General features: G+C 39.1%; 2 protein-coding genes across 2 annotated transcripts; both read left to right on the top strand.

The window, feature by feature from the left end:
- The first annotated feature begins 1,141 nt into the window (after nt 1-1,141).
- On the top strand, nt 1,142-11,343 carry LOC139284497 (bifunctional methylenetetrahydrofolate dehydrogenase/cyclohydrolase 2, mitochondrial-like). Its single transcript, XM_070904789.1, has 8 exons — nt 1,142-1,299; nt 2,746-2,930; nt 3,165-3,287; nt 3,595-3,747; nt 5,524-5,631; nt 8,792-8,884; nt 10,853-10,978; nt 11,099-11,343. The coding sequence occupies exons 1-8, from the start codon at nt 1,157-1,159 to the stop codon at nt 11,212-11,214; spliced, it is 1,047 nt and encodes a 348-aa protein (XP_070760890.1). The 5' UTR covers nt 1,142-1,156; the 3' UTR covers nt 11,215-11,343.
- Nucleotides 11,344-12,546: 1,203 nt separating this feature from the next.
- On the top strand, nt 12,547-14,664 carry LOC139284252 (epigen-like). Its single transcript, XM_070904460.1, has 5 exons — nt 12,547-12,673; nt 12,916-13,047; nt 13,518-13,638; nt 13,807-13,959; nt 14,173-14,664. Exons 1-5 carry the CDS (start codon nt 12,640-12,642, stop codon nt 14,225-14,227), a joined length of 495 nt encoding a protein of 164 aa, XP_070760561.1. The 5' UTR covers nt 12,547-12,639; the 3' UTR covers nt 14,228-14,664.
- Nucleotides 14,665-16,653: the final 1,989 nt, after the last annotated feature.

Genomic DNA, 16,653 nt, shown 5'->3' with positions numbered 1-16,653 from the left:
CCCCTTTCTAAAATCTCATGCATTTTAAATGGACCCAAGACAATTCAGTTAAATGCGTCAAATATTTGCTGCCATCTTGTGGCAAAACAGGACATAGCTGTGCCACTCACTGCTTTCATTTTTGGTTATCACTAAACTTAATATTTATATGACTAAACTTTGATTTACTCTTAAATCTGCTGCCATAAAATAGAAACCCAAATAAAAGAGAAAGAATCTAAATGTCACTGAAGACATACTGTAACTGATATAATGTATAACAGTATGTATACAAACCCTCCAATACAAGCCATAGACTTTCATGAAATGTGATCGTAGCAAAATGCATCTTCAAAGTTTGTTATATGTGTATATATACAGTATATACTAATTAAAACACTATATCTTGATTGTAACGGTGTAAAAAATACAATTTGTGGTTTTACAGGGGGCTTTGTACCAGGCTCAGTGACTTTCTGAGCTTCAGAGATGCCGCAGATTTTGTTGCCTTTGGACAGAACCAGGTTAGTGTTTCGGGTGTAAATGTTAAGCTAAGCTAATCGGCTGCTGGTGGTACCTTCCTATTTACCATACAGACATGAGAGTGACATGGATCGCCTCATCTAACTCAGCAAGACAGCGAATCAGAATATTCCCCAAAAATGTCCTATTCCTTTAACTTTCACAGTTTTTTGTATACTGACACTGTGGCAAACCCTTACCAGAAAATATTTTCCTTTCTTTCCCACACAAAATGGTATATTCATGATCGCCTGAACAGATGGACAAACAGTTCATTAATCTAATTCTTTTTCACTTTAACTGTGAGTAAATGTACTTGAATGTAGCCTACTTAAGAATATCCTTAGTTATGTTGTCAACATTGGTTATATGTGGTCTATGTTTGCTGTAACAGCTGTGTACCTACTGCAGCTCTTCTTTTATGAATATATTCTATTTCATTAAATGTACATAATGTATAATAAACAATCAGCTGTTCCCTCAACATGTTCCTTCTTCCTCATGAGCAAAGGTATGTTCAGCATGTGCAGTATGGACAGTAGAGCCCATCATTCATCAGCTGTATTGTCAAGCCTTACTGCCCTGCCCCCCCTTTCTCCCTCTCGTGCACGCACACACGCACGTCGCACACACGCTCTACGACACACACACAAACATGGCGGCCTCTGTTTCACCGCTACGCTCCTCCTTCAGGATTTGTAGCCCGTTAACGTTACACCATCACTGCTGCCGGGCCAAACTGCGGATGCACAGAAAATGCGAGAGTCAAAGGAGACATCTACACCAGTCGGCGACGAGGTAAATGGCACCACGCTTAAAACACCGCTGTCTTTTTCTTTTAATGTACGGTGTTACTTTGCCGAGGAGGGATGAGCGACGCTTCGGCGCCGGTGGAGGCGTGCGTACCGTCACGTGTCCGAAGATGGTGATTGACAGCAGGTTTCACCGTTCGTGGTAGAGAGGGCAGGTTTAGCGGACATCCCTTTAGCTGGGAGGTCAATTGCAGGTCTGAATAAACCAAACCGACAACGCTGTCAACGAACGTGTCACTATTATATAACTCGCCGCAGTTTCGCCGGTTGTAGCTTAACGTTTAGGTGGCTGCTGCTGCCGCTGCCGCTGCTAGAGGACGGTTAGCCACAGTTAAGCCGTTATGGTGAACCACCGGTGCTAATAATGTCGCTCATACCGCAGTGACTTCTCACCGCTTCTCACACACTCATTAACCGCCACAATTTAAAAAATAAAATCATCATTATTCCACTCGGAAGACAAGAGCAGAGTTAATTCGTCGCTATGGTTACTAACCGTTAGTCGTTTCCGTTGCGGCTCCAAAGCCAACGGTTGCATTTTTATTAAAAGATAAATGGCTAGACCGTGTCTGACTAGGGGCACCAAATAGCATTGGTGCCATTTTCACACAATTTTACTTGAAATCAAAAATACTTGACCTTAGTTGTCACCTAAATTTGTAGCAGCATACACCAAAAAACAAAAAACACCAGGTGTACTACGCCTCTGAAGTGTTGCTGTTAAACTAGTTTGCTTTGTTAAAAACTGCAAATTAACGTTTAAAAACGCCTTAAAAGGTACCTTAAATGCTAGATGAGTTAGGGCATCACAAAAGAGATGACAATTCATCCAGATGGAATATTTCACTTAAAACCACAACTTTCAACCTCATGGTGGCGCTAGATGAAAAGCCAGGAGATCACCAAAGTTTGTAGGATTCATCCTCTGAGGACCACGACCACATTTCATGGTAATCCATTTAATAGTTATTGAGATATTCCTAGTCTGGACCAAAGTGGTGGACGGAGCGACTCGGCCATCCCTTGCGCCATGATTAAAAATGTGTTCAGTTGATGTGCAAGTGTGCATCTCTTTCTACACGCGTTGTGATCTACTGTATACTATACACAAGGGCAGCGCCCAGGTTGACATCTTCAAATTGCAAGATATTCAATCCACTATAACAGAATACCAGAATATTTTCACATTTGAGAAGCTGGGACCAGTTAATTTTGGGCATTTTTGCTTGACAATGACTCAGATTAATCAATTATTAAAATTGTTGCTGATAAAATTTCTGTCAATCAACAAACTGATTAATCATCTAGTCGTCACAGATTTATTTGGAATAATGTGTGATAAATATTTTTGGCTTTAGGTCTGTTTTGCAACCCGTGATGTCGTGTGTGTTGTATGTGCATTAATTCACGTCTTTACGATTTACCTCTCCAGGCATGCTGCTGTGGTGATTTCGGGGACAGAGTTGGCTCGTCAGCTCCACAGAGAAATCCAGCGTGATGTGGAAGAGCTGGTAGCTCAGGGCAACATGAGACCCCACCTAGGAGTGGTCTTAGTGGGGGACGACCCAGCCAGTCGTACCTATGTTAAGAACAAGACCCGGGCAGCCAGCATCCTGGGTCAGATATGAGCATTACATGCATTCCTGAACACTGTAGGCATAATATGTATCATGCAGATCAACAAACATACTTTAACAAAGATCTACCTATTGTGTTTTACATTTTTAGGCATGCATGGACATATGGATCAACACATTTTTCATAAGCAAAATGAATGTTAAAACTGTAAACTAACATGCACATGGCAACATTTTGAATGTGGACTGTGTGTGATGTGTATGTGCTCTCCAGGTATTTCCAGTGACACAGTGGTGCGGCCGAGCTCGGTCTCCCAGGAGGAGTTGCTGGAGCTGATTGACAAGATGAACCGTGACTGGAGGGTCAGCGGCCTGTTGGTGCAGCTGCCACTTCCCGGTAAACACAGGCGCCGCAGCTGCACATGAGTTTTCCTCACCGATGTCAAAGTTAAACAAATGAGCTGGTCTGTACAGTTCAATTTGCATTGATCGCATCCAAATAAGTCTTTCCTAACATGCGAAAAATCATTGTGGAAGCTGTGTGAAAATTGAATGATGGTGGCCTTTAGTTAAATAAGTAAATTTCCATTATAGTAAATTATAGTATAGTATTTGTTCCTTACACTTTTTTACATTTTTTTAAACTTGAATTGTAATTATACGTTATATAATTGAGTATCTGTTCTACTCCCTCCCCTCGTCAGAGCACATCAATGAGCGAGCAGTATGTAATGCCATCGCTCCAGAGAAGGATGTGGATGGCTTCCATATTGTGAACATCGGTAAGCTGTGTCTGGACCAGAGATCCATGGTGCCTGCCACACCTGCAGCAGTCTGGGAGATCATCAAAAGAGCAGGTAAACCACAAAATCCTCTTTGTAGCTTCATGACACATTTTATAACTACATTTTTCCTACTGTGTTTGTGCCCTGGTTTTCATGGTGTTTGTATTGTTTTTTTTTTAATGTTGCGTTTTTGCCCAGTATGATCAGTAGGGGGCTTTGAAGATCTATTGAATTGAATGAAGTTGAATTTCAATATTTCTCAAGGTCGTGTTCAGTGCAACTTGTTTTTTCATGATCATTATTTTATGGTATTATTCATTAAAATGTTTCATCAATCTTAATATTACTTAGTAGCAGCAGATTTACAGTAAATTGCTTTCCACCCAAAGTGCCAGCGGCATTGTCATCCCTGTTAGAGTAATTTGGCTCTGTAACTCACACTGTGCTCATATTTTACTCATCAAACCTCAGCACGTTTGATCTTCAATTACAACATTTTTAAAAGTCATCTCAGGAGACGAAGGGTGGAGCATGTCTGTCTTTCATGTCTGTACCACAAGATGGCGCCTAACAATAATTTTCCCACTTACACCTCAAATCTGTCCACTGTGTAAATGCACTGGACCAAACTTACATCACAAGTAAGCGTGTAAATATTGTGGAAATTAAGAACTTAGGCCGAATGTGAGGTGATTTAGATTCTGACTGTACATGCAAAAATTAAAGAAATGCTACATGGAAAAAAAAATTATAATGTGAGAAAACTGGTTTCCATGTGAAGTAACTCCTTTGTTGCTTTACTCATCAAACCAGGTAGAGGGTGCTGTTGTTCATGTACAAGCAGAGCTAAACCTTCAATCAAAATGGAAAAGTTTTTACATAGTCTGGCAGTAAAAGTTTAGATGGCTTTGTACCCCCTTCCAGAAAGCAGGGAGAAAGAGTCAGTGAGAGTGTGGGGAGTGTCCTTGACAATGTTGGAGGCTTTTTGTATGCAGTGTTGATGATGGTGATGGTGTTAATGATAAGTGCCCTCTATGGAGGAGCAGGAGACCCTGATGGCTGTTTTCACTATCAGCTATCAGAGAATTTTTGCTTTTCCCATACGAGACAGTGTTGAAGCGGCTTAGTCCCTGTTGTCCCTTTTTAAGAATATGTTGAGGATGGGAGGGTGAAGGTTTTTCTCTCTCACTCAGTCTCCGCACTACATGGACACACTGGGCTTTTTGGACAAGGAGGAGTAGAGGCAGTGTTGACTGTCAAGCTAAGATAGTTTGTGATGTTCCCTCCAGCAAAGCAAATCCTGCAGTGTAATCTACTTGTCCATCTGAATGCTCAGGGTGTTTCAAAGACTCCAGGCAGTATGCATAGTAATGAAATTAGGTGCCTAAGGTAGGATATCCTACCACACCTGAAAAAAGAGATTAAAGCATTGGGAAAAAAATCAAGTTTCATAGACTTTTTGTCAATTGACAACACGAATGGACAACATTCATATATTTGATATGAACTTTATCAACTGCGGTGTCTGTCTAATATACACATACCTGTCCCCCAGCTATCAATCACTTTAATGGCTTTTGTGTCAGCCGACAATAGATGTAGTAATTGTCACAGACATTGTGGAGCCAGTTTGTGGTGCAACTGGCAGAATAACCTCCCACCATGTGTCTATGTGATCAGTCAAAGGTGAAGTACTGCTCCAGGCTCTCTTAATGATATTTTTATTAATTTAATTTTGTGTTTATCAAACAATTTTGCTCCTTGCACACCTTTGTCTCAGCTGAGCAGTGCAGTCAGTCATGCATCAGTTATTAAACCTATTTTCCCCTGAAAAATGTGTCTGTGCAGGTATTGAGACGGTGGGAAAGAATGTGCTGGTCGCTGGTCGCTCCAAAAATGTTGGAATGCCCATCGCAATGTTGCTGCACACTGATCGCAACCATGAACGCCCCGGGGGTAAGTGTGTGTGTGTGTGTGTGTGTGTGTGTCTGCAGATATGCATGTGTATGTTTATCTGTCTGTGCAGATGAGTCAGCATAGTGATATTATTGGATTGCTGCTGATATTGGCAAATTATATTGCACCATCTTGGCTTTCCCTGAAAGATATTTGGTGCAGCTTTTGTCAGGACTGGCTGCTCACCTTTTTAATCAAACATTAAATGCTGATGCACGTCCTGCCGGAAGAATTCAAAGAGGAAAAAAAACAGGGAGCGTGAAGAAAAAGTCCGAACAGGGCGGGACTTTTGGCATCGTGCATTGCTAGCAGACGGATCAACTGTCCTTATAAGGGTGTAGGAAGAAGGGAAAGGCAATGCATGGAATTTGCTGTTTAGATTAAGCAACAACATATGTTTGACCCATCGAAGTACAGCAGTATTACAGGTCAGATCAACACAAAGGTGTAAACAACTCAGTAGCAGCTGTGTGCAAACCAAATGTTCTGCTTATATACCTAATGCTATAGCCAGCAGCTGGTTAGCTTAGCTTGGGTATGTAATGCTTCTGATACATGCCATTTTACTGAACTGGAAACTCGTGAAACGCAAGTGAAAGAATGTCAAAATATAACCCAGGTACATCTTAAAAGATGTTGGATTGAACAAAACAATTTTTGTGTAACAGAATTTTGTGCATGTTGGAAACTTACTGGCTGTTACGCTCTACTATTCCTTCCCATTAGGTATGTGACCTGGAGGCTTGATGTGCTCCGACTTGCCTTTCCTTCCCTTTCATTCTTATCTTAGTAGAAGCCCTCCCTGTGCGATTTCCTTCCCGCTCCACACCTGTCCTCCTGGTCACAGTTATGACTATGCAGGACGTCACATCTCTTAAAGATTTAGGATTACTTTCCCAATGTTGCTTCTCCTCATTAATTATTCACTATGTCGTGTCATTACCCCACCACCACCTGCCATGCAGTGCACTGGAGAATGCATCACTGTTTAAATGTAGAATGTAATTATGTAGAAATATATATACACTACCGGTCAAAAGTTTTAGAACACCCCAATTTTTCCAGTTTTTTATTGAAATTCAAGCAGTTCAAGTCCAATGAATAGCTTGAAATGGTACAAAGGTAAGTGGTGAACTTCCAGAGGTTAAAAAAAAGGTAAGGTTACCCAAAACTGAAAAATAATGTACATTTCAGAATTATACAAAAAGGCCTTTTTCAGGGAACAAGAAATGGGTTAACAACTTAAAGCTGTTCTGCAGCAATGGAGGTTGATCAAGCCTTGAAAGTTGGTGCTACCAATTCCTACAGGTGTCCCAACTTTTCTTGATTACTTACAACCCCCTCTGTCTGCATAAAAGTAGTGTTGGAACACACTGTGGTACCATACCCTCGTGAGCATTATTTGAACAGTATTGTACTGCAGAAAGTAGTGTGTTGCTATAAAAATGGCGAGGAAAAGGCAATTAACAATGGAAGAGAGACAGACCATCATAACACTTAAAAATGTAGGTCTTTCCTACAGAGATATTGCAAAGAAAGTCAAGGTGTCAGTGAGTACAGTTTCCTTCACCATCAAAAGGCACTCAGAAACTGGGGGAAACTCTGACAGGAAGAGATCTGGCAGACCCAAAGCCACAACAGAATCAGAAGACAAGTTTCTGGGAGTCAACAGCTTGCACGATAGGCGGCTCACAGGCTTCAAGCACAGCTTTATAGTGGTCGTAGTAAGCAAGTCTCAGTTTCAACTGTGAAGATAAGACTTCGAGTTACGGGTTTGACAGGTCGAGTTGCAGTAAGAAAGCCATTGCTAAGACGTCAGAATAAGAAAAAGAGGCTTGCCTGGGCCATGAAACACCGCCAATGGACTACTGAAGACTGGAAGAAGGTGTTATGGACTGATGAATCAAAATCTGAAATCTTCGGTTCATCACACAGGATTTTTGTACGCTGTCGAGTAGGCGAAAGGATGGTTCCTCAGTGTGTGACATCAACTGTCAACATGGAGAAGGAAGCGTGATGGTCTGGGGCTGTTTGCTGGATCCAGGGTCGGTGACTTGTACAGAGTGAGAGGCACACTGAACCAAAACGGCTACCACAGCATTCTGCAGCGCCATGCAGTATCCTCTGGTATGCGCCTAGTTGGTCAGGGGTTCATCCTACAGCAAGATAATGACCCAAAACATAAGTCCAAGCTATGCCAGAACTACCTTAGGAAAAAAGAACAAGATGGTAAGCTTGAAAACATGGAGTGGCCAGCACAGTCTCCAGACTTAAACCTCATCGAGCTGGTTTGGGATGAACTGGACAGAAGAGTGAAAGCAAAGCAATCTACAAGTGCCACACATTGATGGGAACTTCTGCAACAGAGTTGGGCAGTACTTTCTGAAGAATATTTGATTTCCATTGTAGAAAGAATGCCACAAGTGTGTTCAGCTGTTATATCTGCCAAAGGTGGCTACTTTGATGAGTCAAAAGTTTAGAATACATTTTGGTTTATAAATTGATTCGATGATTTCTTTTTTAACTTCAATTGTTTATTTGTTCTATGCTTTCATTTCAGAGTACAATGAGACATTAAACTGCATGATTTTCAATAAAAAACTGGAAAAATTGGGGTGTTCTAAAACTTTTGACTGATAGTGTATATATATATTTTTTCTTTCTCTAATCTTGGTCTTACCGCTAGTGCTACTGAGCCATACAGGGAGATTTAGTTTTTAGGTTTTGAGATATCCTCATCTGAAACCACCAACTCGATACAATGGAGGTGAATGGAATTTTGTTTGTCCTGCTCGCAGCACTAAGAAATTGCATGCCCTGAGCAAAAACTGCTTTCTTCTACTTTTCCAAGCTTGTAAAAACTCTGACACGTTTCTTTTTCATACTGCAGCATGCTTCTCTGACTATTTAGTGTCGAGTGAATTTACAGTGTTATCTGTCAGTCCCATTTATTTTTTGCGACATTTCAAACGTTTACTTAAAATTTGCTAGTGTCACATATGAAATTGAATTCACCCACATTGTATGTGGCAGAAATTTCAGTTACATATATATCTCATATCTCCAAACCTTTGCCCATGAAACCAAAATATTTTGCTATTTTTATTATTTTTGCTCGATTTTGGTGAATTGACCCAAAAAAAGTCCTGTTTCCTCTCAGGTGATGCCACGGTGACCATTGCCCACAGATGCACACCGAAGGAACAACTGAAGGAGCTAACCAGCCTGGCTGATGTCATTATCGCAGCTGCAGGTAATTACACCCCAGACACCATTAAGACACATGTATTTTATTTTACAGTTTAAAAACTGATTACCAAGAGGAGAAAAGTCTTTCAAATTGATTAATACAAAATCATGCATAGGATTTCACAAAATTTCAGTTCGTCTCAGGGCTGCAACTAACAATTATTTTCAGTATCTATTAATCTGCTGATTCATTTCTCAATGAATTGTTTGGCCTGTAAAATGTCGGAAAATAATGACTGTTTGACATGTATGCAAAACAAAAGCCCTTTGTTTAACAATTCAATGATTATTAAAATATTTGCTGATTACATTTTTTTATCTAATTATGTTATTGGTGCACTAAAATGATGCCCGTTGACCAATATATTGCACTGTATTGTAACATGGAGCATTAGTTTGGGATTTGGAAGTGCATTCATGTGGGTTTTTATATATTTAATCCATAATAGGCTATTTCTGTTCATATCAGTTCAAGACAATTTTGAGTGGAGTCAATTAAGTTAACATAAATAATTTTTAAATCAGATTTTTGCCTTTTGATTTTGTAAAAACTAATTTCTCTCATTTTCTCGTGAGGTTGCAGTTTGACAGTCTGTGTCTAACAGGAAGCCCTGCAGTGTCCATTTTAATAGTCCAATGTATTATAAGCACAATTGCAATGAAGACGTTAGGTCAAAGGTGAACCATGTGGTCACTGCAAAATCAAATGGACATTTACAACACACAGTGTAAGTAAGAAATGTATAGTTCATCTTTGTTTTCACTTTCAAATAACTGGATATTGTTTAATTGTAGAGGATTAGTGTACACTCCTTGAACCGGTTTTCTGATGCCAAGTGGTTATATTGAAACTTCCACTGAGGGAATTATGTGTCCTGGTAACGCAACGAGCAGGAACGATTGTGAAAGTGCTCACCAGCCCTTACTTGAAGTGATCTCGCCTGAATCCAAACAATCAAAACTTAAGTTTCAGTATTTTACCTGTTACTCTGCTCCAAGTGTGGTCACGGATTACAGCTTTCTTGAAGAACAATAGTGATCTGTAGGAGCTGGAATGTGAGACAATCCATCAATGCAGGGCAGGACTATCTGTCGAAAGTCTCTTTAGTAATTGTATATGCCTTAGGGGGTGCCATGTTGTACTTTCTTTGTAATAACTAGGCTTTTCCCTGATGACTAAAAGCAGCTCTCTGGGAAGGGCACCTCATTTTCTTTTCATCCAACCGTTTTTACTTTTGGAAATAACATAATATATATAATATAATATAATATAATATAATAATATGATTACGAGAACCCCAGCCATCCAGTGTACAACTATCAAAAACTCATGTCACTTGGGAATTAGCATGTGTTTGGGTTTAGTGTTGTTGAAAATGAAGTTTGTGTTGGGGATTTAATAGTTGTGGAACTTGTAATTGCAGTTCCTTCTCTTGTCACTGAGTTTCTCTGATGTCTGTGTGCTGTACTGTACATGAGCAGTGGTATTTTCTAAAGTTAGATCTGGTTCTTAATTGTTCTTTGACTCAGACTTAATCCCATTGTAGCTGTAATTGCAGCCTGAGGAGTTCAAATTGACAGCTTTCTGGCAGCCAACTTGAAAGTGGAGTGGTTATCAACATAAATATACAATTCTCAATTATTTCCTTCCTTGTAGACAGTCAGCTGAGGTATCAACGCGTGAGGCAAAGTGTTGTCACGTTATTCCACTTGAACCTGTGATTAAAAGGAAGGAACGAAAAGACAGCTCTCCGTTCAGTGACTTTGTTATGATCTTAATGGAACCTGCAGAACCGTTATCTCTGTTCTGATGTGGGTTATGTCTTTTATTTTTCACAGAGAGGCCCCCAAGAAGATTAATAGAGCCATGATGTGTCCATGGGTTACCGTGCAGTAGCTGAAGTTCTCACACCCATGTGATGGTGTAATTAAAATAATTGTCCTTGAACCCCTCCTTGGTTTCTGTGCATAGGTGTTCCCAGGCTGATCACAGCCGATATGGTAAAAGAGGGCGCAGCAGTCATTGACGTGGGCATAAACCGTATCCTGGACCCGAAAACGGGGAAACTCCGACTCATCGGTGACGTGGACTTTGAAGGTAAATAAGAAAAAGGTTAAACAGACATATAGAGATATGTGTCAGTCATAGCTCTGGTTCTCGAAATACAAACAATGTAACTTGACCCATGTTTGACATCAACTGTTTGACTTGTTGTAGGAGTGAAGGAGAAGGCAGGTTTCATCACACCTGTTCCCGGAGGTGTGGGTCCGATGACAGTCGCCATGCTGATGAAGAACACTGTGACTGCTGCCAGAAACGCGCTGATGCATTAAACACACACATTATAAAGCCATTCGTTTTATTGAATGATATACAGTACAAACAGTGTATGCACACACACACACACACACACACACACACACACACACATACATCATTTAATTTAGGTTTACACACACATACACACACTTTTATTTTAAAATCCATGAGCTCAAGACTCCATACCTGCTGGAAAACTTACTTGATATGTACTTTGTTTATATTTTGAATTTGTTCATTTATTTATTTAAGTTATTTATTTCAGAGTTCACTTTTTAAGAATTTAGATTCATATTTTTTCTACTGAAGTCGTTTTGGTTCATTTTTTAACATCCAGATTCACTGGAAAAGGAATATTAAATAAAAAACAATGCTGTGCCAATACTATTATTTCTCAGTCTTTTTTCCTGATTCACAAATGCCTTTATCGACAATGTAGAGAGGGGCATGACATGCAACAAAGGTCCTCGGCTGAACTCGAACCATGGACATTATACTCATGTGGTAGCGGCTTCTCTTTAAAATAAAGGTCCTCTATCTCTACTGGTATGGTAATGCTGGTTGGTCGGTCCACTACTTTGGTCCAGTCCGAATACAATATGGTGCTGATATCCACAGTCCTCCAAGGATGACTCTTAATGACTTGACACCCTGACTTTTTCTCTAGTGACATCTTCTTGTGGTTGTAGTTGTTGCTGCTAAAGGTGGCACAACCAGTTATTAAGTTTAGGGGGCAATTACTTTTTCCCATATAGGTATTATAGGTGCTGGATAAAGGTTTTCCTTAATATATAAATTAAATTATCATTTTGTATTTTGTGTTCACTCAGGTTGTTTTTCTCTTATATATAATTTTTTTTATCTGAAACAATTAAGAGTGACAAATGTGCAAAAAAGGATCAGGAAAGGAGCAAAAACTGGACCTATGTCTTTATCTGATCTTTGCATATTCTCTTCACCTGTCATATTAGAGGCAGCCACAAAAAAGATCTTGTCAAAACCGTCCTTCTGTAATCACCCCTCTGAAGGAACTGAGGCTTTCACAACACCTGTAATCACCAATGAAGCAAATTCTTAAAACAGTGAAGGAGTGAAACCATCAATCTGCCAGAGGATTGCGTGGGTTCAAAAACATCCTAAGAAGAAAGCATATGTAAAGAGCTTCTGGGTAACCACATGCCCCCACCACCATCACCATCATCAACCTTTAGGCTTTGCCTCTGCATGCAGAGAGGCGGTGCAAATAAAGGAAATGATGCAAATACATTTTTGAAAGGAAATGCTTCTCATTTTTCAAAACGCCTCAGTTCATTGATTGGCATTTTCAGTGGTTGGGAGCGCAGTATATAAGCTCAGCAAAAGCCTGTACGTGATCACACTGCACAGGCAGAAGGAGTTGAGCTGAGACCATCAGACGTCACACTGACAGAAGACGAAAGATGTTTGCACAAAGACAGACGCACCTGGAGAAGGGTGAGTTTCTAGTTTACTCTTTGGTGTCAAATTCAAAATGAGTAAAATGAGGGGAGAAACCAATTTTTTGTTTTTTGTTTAATTTAGTGTGTTCGTCTTTTACTATTGAAATGTGTGTGTGTGTTGGTGATGTAAGCCTTTTTAGAAAAGTAGATAAAGGAATGATGTTATACCAAGTTGCAGACAGTCAAATCTAATCATCCAAATGAATATTTTCTGTTATTTCCCTCCATGTTTTCCAGCCCTCCACTCAGCACTGATGGCGCTGCTTCTCCTGACCACAGCAGCTCAATCTGCACTGCTGACTGACAGCCTGCAGACCACAGCAGCTCCTGATTTGTCAAACTCATCTCTGACCACACAGCTCAGCAACAGTAGGTGTCAATATAAAGACATAGATTTGAGGGCAGGTGTTCTCACTGATTTAGCTGAAATTTATGGAGACCCAAAGCTGCAAAAATGATATAATGTAATGTTTATCTTGTGTACACAGATTATTAACTTGTGTGCACAAGATTTAAGATTCATCTTGTGCAAATGAACACGATAACTATTGAAAAATATAATTTTTTTTTTAATCAAAAGCAACTGACTGAAAAATATAATCTCTCACTCAAAATATATATTTTCATTTTTATCAAACTAATCAATTAGTCAATAAGTTTGTTATGTTTAGTTTTTGTTTATTGTAATTTTGATTTTCAAATTGTTGTCTTATCATGTATCTATCATTTTTGCACCCTTGTTAATTGATTCATTCATTAATTATCACTTCCTGTATTTTTACATTAGTCAGTTGATTAATTTGTGGCACAAATCATGAAGCTACTCTCTCTCTCTGCAGGCACTATGGAGGAACCTCGGGTTCTGCGCTCACACAGCTCATGTGGAAGCGAACATGAAAACTACTGTGAAAACGGTGGAGAGTGCATGTACCCCCAAGACAACGACCAACCTTTTTGCATGTAAGACGTGCAAACACTTCTGTTAAAGCCTTGACTTTAGCTTCCCTGTGCATCCTGAATACGTTTTCGTTATGATCAGTAAAAACACTGCTTCAGATCTACCTGCACATGTTGGTTCGTGTTCACCTCTGGAATGCGCTTAACATATTTCTCGTCTCTGGTCTGCAGCTGCACGTCCAGGTACAGCGGGCTTCGCTGCCATTTCTTCATCGATCCCTCTCGCACTCTGCCTGAGTTAGAGCAACTGATTGCCATCAGTTTTGGGGTACTCATGCTCTTCTTCGTCCTGGCCATCATCATTTACTGCTTTGTCTATAAGAAGTGAGTAGCTTTCTGAAGCAGTTGGGGCATGTGGGAGTTACAGTATTATAGAATTAAAGCCTCAAAACTTTTGAGATGACTTTCTTTCAGTCTTGTGATTGATTAAATTATATGGTGTTACAGTTAGTTACTTTTTTGGCATTTGGTGTGATGTCTTGAATGGTTACCAAGAATAAGAAAATGACTTCTAATTCAGATGTTTTTTTTTTCCAGGTGTATAAAATCAACACCGCTGATAAAATCTGCACCATCTGAGTCATCAGTGTGACACCACCACTCACTCTTCATCATCGTCCTCATCGTTGTCTCCAGCCCAGTATTATTTCTCATTGGAACAACATAAACCATTACATTTCATCATGCTGTATAATCCACACCATTGATAATGATTTACAAAGCAATTAAGAGACTGTAAGGACTTTTCTTTCCTTTATTGAACTTCTCATTTGATGCATAAAGAAGGCCGCTATTCAGTTTGACGTCCTCAATCAATGAGCGCACGCTGCATTGTGAAATGACGAAATCTGGACGAGGAAAGACTAAACTGGTGGCGCCTTTTAAGTTAAACAGGGTCAGCTACTCATCACTTCATTGTCCTTTAAAGAATGAGGGTAAACAAATTACTATTTATTGTAATGTAGCAATTAACTTATTTAAAGTGTTCAATTTATTTAATTTCTTGTAATAAATGTGTACAAAATAGTATTCATGTGTTGCTTAAATTTCTGTGGGTTAAAGGTGAATAGACAAACAAACGTTATTATTAACTTATTAGAGATGCAATTTTTGTCAGTAATTAATTGTTTGTCTAATTGGGAGGCTCAAGGGGATATAGTAATTATCATTTTGGGATATAAACTGTAAAATAAATTGAAAAATTCAATAGTAACGTCCCTGATGTGACACATTAGGGCCATAGGTGGCCAAGTATTATTTAAAAATTGATATATGCTTGTTAGATTCCCATTTATTACTCCCTTGAAGGGATAATGCCCATTGATCCACAGACAAACTGCAGAAGAGCCAGCTAAAGGACAACATAAAACAGGTGTGTTCGAGGGAGGGCAGATGAAGCAATCATGTATTTTGATCTGCTAATACAACTAGTTAAAGTTAATGTTGAAGATGCATCTTGAATAAAATCAGTTTAAACAAACAGTAAAGACATGCACATGAAACACAGAGCACATATTAACATGCAGCAATTAAAAGCACATCAGTGAACAAGTAAACATGCAAGGACACATATGGCACAGAGGGATTGTATTATAAATAAATATGTAACGAGTAACCCTACGCGGGTTCATTAAAGTCTTTATATCTGAGAAGTCCAGTGTGTTTTTTAAATAACTTAACAATGAAGACTTATTACAGACCTTAAATATTCTTATTTTACTTATTTTATTTAAATCTAAATAATCAAGACTTTAAGTCCCTAAAAGAATATCACAGCCTACATTAGGTTTTATTCTCCAAATTTTAGGTTGAAACCATCTATCTGCAGTGGTAGAAAGTAACTAAGTACATTTACTCAATACTACACTTTTGTACAGTTTTGAAGTGTTTCCATTGTATGATACTTTATATACTTCATATCTACTCCACCACATTTCAGACGGAAGTATTATTAAAACATATAGGCTTGTAAAATCGAATTAATTGTCACAGGTTATTATAAACACTGTGGTAGAACTACTTTTTCTTAAGTAAAGGATCTACTGTCCTTCTGTTGTAGTAGAACATGTGAGTAAAGGCCGGACCTCCATCTGAGCTCCATGAAGTCCATCAGTAATAAAGGGATGACGGTGATAGAAGCAGCTCCTCCTTGTCTCCTGGAAAATCCTGTGCCTGCAGGGTCTCTTTTCATTGGGACCTTTGAAGTGTGAAGTTATCCAAACTGTCGTGATTTGAAGTTGTAGATTTGGATTGTAGGGATGACTGGATTCAGGTGTGGCCAAGTTATCTTTGCAAAAAACACGAAATGCCTTAAACCTAAACGGAGCAAAGAGAACAAACGAGAAAAGGCTGTAAATCCGCTGATACTGAACTAAAGATAACAACATTTACACTATTACTAAAGTGCAGATCTGAGGCCCTGATACCACGCGGTTAACTGAAAAAACGACGTTGCACAAAATGGAGATACTCTATTAATGTAGCCTGCCTTAAAACCAGAGGTGGAGAGTAACTAAGTACTTGTACTTTACTTGAGTATTTACATTTCATGCTACTTTATACTTCTACTCTACTACATTTCAGAGGGAAAGATTGTACTTTTTACTCCACCACGTTTATTCTTTAAACGTTTATTAACACCTTAGTTACTCGTTACTTTTCAGATTAAGACTTTACAAAACATCAATATCAGTTTATAAAATACAATTCATTGTTGTAGCTTAAACACACAACAGCATATAAAGTAGTTAAATAATGACATATATAATAATATATCAGTCGCAGCGGTACTTTTACTTTTGATACTGTAAGTGCATTTATCTGATTGTACTTCTGTACTTTTAGCCTATGTCACATTTTTTGCATTGTGGTATTGGTACTTTCACTTGAGTAAAGGGTCTGTAACGTCTCTCTCTGTTCATTAGTCTGTTGTCTTATTTTTTTATGTTCCATGTTGCACATTTCCTGTTTTATTTTGTAGTACTTACCTCTCCTCTCCTTTCAGACACTTCACTTCCT

This window comes from Enoplosus armatus, chromosome 4, assembly GCF_043641665.1.
Source record: "Enoplosus armatus isolate fEnoArm2 chromosome 4, fEnoArm2.hap1, whole genome shotgun sequence".
Taxonomy (NCBI): domain Eukaryota; kingdom Metazoa; phylum Chordata; class Actinopteri; order Centrarchiformes; family Enoplosidae; genus Enoplosus; species Enoplosus armatus.
The sequence above is the reverse complement of the archived record's forward strand: the minus strand, read 5'-3'. Positions and strand labels throughout refer to the sequence as shown.

Bases quoted from the DNA above. Each gene is read 5' to 3' on its own strand.
- LOC139284252 (XM_070904460.1), top strand. From the start codon at position 12,640: ATGTTTGCACAAAGACAGACGCACCTGGAGAAGG. The intron at 12,674-12,915 runs GTGAGTTTCTAG...CATGTTTTCCAG, and splicing joins ACAGACGCACCTGGAGAAGG to CCCTCCACTCAGCACTGATG. The intron at 13,048-13,517 runs GTAGGTGTCAAT...CTCTCTCTGCAG, and splicing joins GACCACACAGCTCAGCAACA to GCACTATGGAGGAACCTCGG.
- LOC139284497 (XM_070904789.1), top strand. From the start codon at position 1,157: ATGGCGGCCTCTGTTTCACCGCTACGCTCCTCCTTCAGGATTTGTAGC. The intron at 3,748-5,523 runs GTAAACCACAAA...GTGTCTGTGCAG, and splicing joins GGAGATCATCAAAAGAGCAG to GTATTGAGACGGTGGGAAAG. The intron at 5,632-8,791 runs GTAAGTGTGTGT...GTTTCCTCTCAG, and splicing joins CAACCATGAACGCCCCGGGG to GTGATGCCACGGTGACCATT.